Consider the following 5731-nt stretch of genomic DNA (forward strand, 5'->3'; position numbering starts at 1 on the left):
CACTGCGATTAGTAGAAAGTGGGGAACACAAGTTCACATTATTTTGGTTGCGTTGTTGTGCGCGTTGCTTCGCGAAGCATTTACTAACGTCATGGCCCGTTTTCTTACAATACACACAAGTTACGGAACTATCGGACTTATGTTTAAGCTCAGAACTAAACTCAGACTTGTTTTTATCCAAATTGTTATTATTAATTTTTGACCTATTAGGACAACCCGCTTGCTTGTGGTTTGTACTGCCGCATATGAAACATTTCAAAGAAGTACCGGGGCGCCTAAAGCCGTGTCCCTTGCCATCATTACGTGACGTGGGCACGTTGCGCTGTGTACGAGCTTCGGCCGTCTGATTCTTGTTAGGTTTAACAAAAGTTGATAAGAAATTAACGACGTCGTTCGGCTGTAGATTTGCATTGGTAGCGGATGCTTTTACATGGGGGTCCTTGATTCCACGAATAATTATTGATGTGATAAGCTCGTCACTGAGACCGCGAACTATACGCAAACGTAGTAAGGATCTGCGCGCATATTCAGCATATGTATGGAAATTGTCTGAATCACTGGACATAACATCATATAAAATGTTAGCAACATCGATCCTTTTAACACACAATGGTTGAAAATCTTTTTTAAAATTACTCCACGAACGGTCGTCGGACACCCATTCATTGAGCCAAATTTTAGCGTCTCCTTTCAGGCAGTTTCCTATACGCGATAAGCACTCATAATCGTCCCATCGATTAATAGCCTTAGCCCGATCTACCTCACCAAACCATACCTCCACGTCATGAAGGTTAGGATCGAAATTTGAGATGAAATAATTATGAGTACTTGCCGACCTTAACGAATGTATTGCCTCAACAATCTGCGCCGTATCTTGTCCAGTAGGCGTTTCAGGTGGTTCCGTAATCCGCGACCGATCCTCTAAAGCATCTAATCGAGCAGCGAGGGAAGTCAGCGACGCGAGATGGCTCCGAGACAGCGGCGGTGTATGTACAGCACCCGAACGCCTAGAACGACGCTGGCGCGAACGGCCCCGTGTCCTCAAACCGTCACCGCGGTATCTGTCATCGGAACGGCGAGACGAGCGGCCATGCGAACCACTGCGCAACCGCCGTCGCGATTGCCCACGAGAGCGGCCCCGCGAGCGGCTTCGCGAGCGGCTCCGCGACTCGTTGACGCTCCCATAACAAGACCACTGGCGCGAGCGACTACGACCGCTACGCCTGCGTTCCAGACCGTCAGCCTTACGCGACGCACTACGAGAACAACGTCCACGAGACCTACGACTCCGAGACCGTCTTTCCCGCGGAACACGGCCGTGCCTATCACGAACGCGTGATCTACCCTCACGATCCATTATCACACAAAAACACAATTTAGTAAAAACTTAAACGTACGTATGTGCCAATCAATTTGGAGTTATAATTACAAAATATAAACAGTGGGAGTGAGACTATCCCACTTCTGATGTAAGAGACCAGAAGCGGGTTCAGTTTTTTTAAAAAGAAATTACAAACAACGGCGTATATATTTTTAATGAAAGTCACATAGAAAACAATAAATAAATAATATACACGATAATAAGGAAATTGGTTGGCACACTATAAAAACATAACCAAATGTTCTCACAACAACTTCTTATCGCTGCGACGTCCGGAGCAAGAGAGGGAGGCTCGCGCGGTCAGCTCCTCTATTTATAGTCACTCACTCGTCCCCTCCACGTGACTCATTCACATCCAATAATATAATAACTAGATGTCGCGTGGTTCGCTCGCAGCAACAACTACGGCAGAAGAGGTCGATACGGCAACCAAGGAAATATCAAACCGGATCCTGTTAGCCATCAGCGCAGCAAGCAGTCTCAAACCCACAACGGAGAAACGTCAGCCGCTCCCGAGGAAATTACGCCTACTCCAAGAAGCCAAACGTGAGGCTAGAAAGAAATGGCTGAAGACCAGGTTTCCAGCCCACAAAACAGCTCTAAACAGGGCCACTGACGCCATGAAGGCAGCCCTCTTCGAACACTCAGCGGAGGTATGGGAGAGCAAAATCTTGGAGGCACAGGAGGATGTACCGTCGGTGCACCGCCTGTGCAAGAGCCTGACCTCCACCACTGATCCCATACGGCCGCTGAGAGGGGCGGACGGTTGCCTCCGCTACAAGGCTACGGACAGGGCGGAAATCCTGGCCGACAGTCTGGAAGCCCAGTTCTCGCCCCACGACACCTGCGACCCAGCCCATACAAAAATGGTGGAGGAAGCCCTCAGCGAGTACTTCGCGACACCGACGCACGACGAAGAGGAAACACCCCTAGTCTTCAGTCCGAGACAGGTGCACCGGACGCTGACACAACTGAACGTACGGAAGGCACCAGGAGGGGATGGTATCCCGAACGCCGCCCTGCGAAACCTACCGAGGAACACAATAATAGCCATGACACAGCTGTTTAACGGAATCATGCGCACGGGCCACTTCCCAACGCCATGGAAGTGCGGGAAGGTGATCGTTCTGCCGAAGCCAGGAAAAGACCTCACAAAACCAGACAGCTACAGGCCCATTACACTACTCCCCACCATCTCCAAAGCATTCGAGAGAATGCTCCTGTCGAAGATGGCTCCTCATATGACTCCGAGAGCGGAGCAATTCGGATTTCGACAGGAGCACTCCACCACACTGCAGCTCACCCGCGTACTGCACGAGATGACCTACCAGCGCAACAGGGGGAATTATACAGTGGCGGTCCTGCTGGACATGGAGAAGGCGTTTGACAGGGTGTGGCACGACGGGCTGGTATACAAGCTGTCAACGTCCTCTCTCCCCCGCCGGATAGTCGAGGTCCTGCGCTCCTTCCTGAGTGGCAGAACGTTCCAGGTGGCGGTAGAGGGGGAACATTCCTCCGCACGCCCCATCACCGCAGGAGTACCCCAAGGAAGCTGCCTGTCGCCATCCTGTTACGCCCGATACACGGACGACATCCCAGTGATCGGCGACACCATGCTGGCGCTGTTTGCGGACGACGCAGCCTATCTATCAAGTTCGATGAACGCAAAACACGCAGCGAGAAAAATTCAGAACACACTGGACGCCTTACCGACCTGGCTGAAGAAGTGGCGCTTGAAGGTCAACGTGGGGAAGACTCAAGCGCTGCTGACAGGGAGCAGCCGACTACCATCACCCCCAACTCTCATGGGGGAGAAGCTCGTATGGTCCCCGACGGTAAAGTACCTCGGGGTCACCATCGACCGCGGGCTAACAATGAGCGCGCATGTGAAGGAGACCGTATCCAGGGCTAAGATAGCCAGAAGGAGACTTAGCCGTCTCCTCACATCAAGACTGCCGCTCAGAGCCAAACTGATGGTCTACAAAGCGTACGTCAGGTCGCGGCTGACGTACGCAGCGCCGGCATGGTACGGCCTCGCGGCCGAACACGAAAAAAAGAAAATCAGAGCCCAGGAGAACCTGAGCCTTCGAACAGCGGTGGGAGCAATCCGCTACCTGAGGAACTCGACGATATACCGGGACCTGAGCTGGAAGGGAATCGACGAGTTCGTGAAAGGACTAGCGGAAAACATGTTCGACCGGGCAGCGCTCTCCTCCTGGGAGCACCTGACAACCATCGCACCGCACCACACCAGGCCGCCTGACGACCCCACCGCGCCCCCTCCGAGGAGGAAGCGCCCCCATCACTACCCGAGGGACCTCCTCTCGCCCGGGAAGAGGGAACCAGGGCAGTTGAACGTGAACAAGGACAACAACGAAGAAGACCAGCCCGCGCCTAAACGCAGGCGGCTCACTGGGCCTCCCCCAACGGGGTCTCACCCGGTGGGCTAGACCGCGAAGGCGGGGCCAACACCTAGGGACCCTTCCGTAGTCGCGGAAGGCGAGGAATGCCACCTTAAGGGGCGAAAGCCCCAGAAGGTTTCCCCCACACTACAAGTGTGTGAGAAGACAACGACGCTCGCAGCAAGCTGCTCGCGTGTCTTGTATTAGTTCGAAGCTTTGTATGGCGGCCATCTTGTTTTTTGCCGGCGATTGAATTTGACCAAGACTCGAATAGGTCACGTGAAATCCAAAAAGTTCTAGGTGCTATAGTTTTGCCAGGCCGTAGGGTGTCTCCCTGACGCGGAGCAGTTTTCAAAGACGACATTCCGATCACACCCCTATACATCAATTTTACCTCTGAGACATTTTCTGGAAAAACAAAATTTTGTATGGCGGCCATCTTGTTTTTCCGCCATTTTGGTTTTTTTTCAGTAAGGATTGGATTTGACCAGGATTTAAATAGGTTTTGTGAAAAAATAATCGTTCCAGGTGCGATAGTTTCGCCAGGCCGTAGGGTGTCTCCCTGATGCGGAGCAGATTTCAAAAATCGAGTAGTATTTCAATATCCAACTTGACATTCCGATTACATTCCCATACATCATTTTTACCTCCGAGGCATTTTCGGGAAAAATGAAAATTTTGTATGGCGGCCATCTTGATTTTCCGCCATTTTGGTTTTTTTTCACCGGCGATTAGATTTGACTAAGATTTAAATACGTTGTGCGAAAAAAACATTGTTCCAGGTGCGATAGGTTAGCCAGGCCGTAGGGTGTCTCCCTGATGCGGAGCAGTTTTTCAAGATTGAGAAGTATTTTTATACTCAACAAGACGTTCCGATTACAACCCCATACACAGTTTTTACCTCCGAGACATTTTCTGGAAAAACAAAATTTTGTATGGCGGCCATCTTGTTTTTCCGCCATTTTGATTTTTTTTCACCCACAATAGAATTTGACCAAGATTTAAATAGGTTTTGCGAAAAAAAATTTGATCCAGCTATAATAGTTGCGCCAGACTGTAGGGTGTCTCCCTGATGCGGAGCAGTTTTCCAAGATCTGGAAGTTTTCTCATACTCACCGGGAGGTCCCGATCACACCCCCCATACATCATTTTGACCCCCCGACGCTCCTTCTGGGAGAACAATTATGTCAGTGAGTGAGTGAGTCAGTCAGTCAGTCAGTCAGTGGGTTTGTAGCTATATATAGTATAACTAGATGTCGCGTGGTTCGCTCGCAGCAAGCTGCTCGCGTGTCTTGTTTTCCCGCCATTTTTTTACCGCGATAGAATTTGACCAAGACTTGAATAGGTCTCGTGAAATCAAAAAAGTTCTAGGTGCTATAGTTTTGCGTGGCCGTAGGGTGACCCCTGATGCGGAGCAGTTTTCCAAGATGACGTTCCGATCACACCCCAATACATCATTTTTACCTCTGAGACATTTTCTGGAAAAACAAAAAATTGTATGGCGGCCATCTTGTTTTTCGGCCATTTTGTTTTTTTTTTTCACTGGCGATAAAATTTGACCAAGACTTTAATAGGCTTCGTGAAAACAAAAAAGTTCCAGGTGCGATAGTTTCGCCAGGCCGTAGGGTGTCTTCCTGATGCGGAGCAGTTTTCGAAGATCGAGCAGTATTTCAATACTCAACATGACGATCCGATCAAATCCCTCACACACAATTTTTACCCCCGAGGCATTTTCGGGAAAAACGAAAATTTTGTATGGCGGCCATCTTGTTTTTCCGCCATTTTGGTTTTTTTTCAGCGGGGATTGGATTTGACCAAGATTTAAATAGGTTTTGTGAAAAAATAATCGTTCTAGGTGCGATAGTTTTGCCAGGCCGTAGGGTGTCTCCCTGATGCGGAGCAGTTTTCCAAAATCTAGAAGTTTTCCCATACTCTCCGGGAGGTCCAG

At 50.0% G+C, this 5731-nt stretch overlaps 1 protein-coding gene across 1 annotated transcript; it reads left to right on the plus strand.

Annotated features, from left to right (window-relative positions):
• The first annotated feature begins 964 nt into the window (after window positions 1-964).
• On the plus strand, window positions 965-1339 carry LOC126381232 (salivary glue protein Sgs-3-like). Its single transcript, XM_050030733.1, has one exon. The coding sequence runs from the start codon at window positions 965-967 to the stop codon at window positions 1337-1339; it is 375 nt and encodes a 124-aa protein (XP_049886690.1).
• Window positions 1340-5731: the final 4392 nt, after the last annotated feature.

This window comes from Pectinophora gossypiella, unplaced genomic scaffold (genome assembly GCF_024362695.1).
Source record: "Pectinophora gossypiella unplaced genomic scaffold, ilPecGoss1.1 Pgos_40, whole genome shotgun sequence".
Lineage (NCBI taxonomy): Eukaryota > Metazoa > Arthropoda > Insecta > Lepidoptera > Gelechiidae > Pectinophora > Pectinophora gossypiella.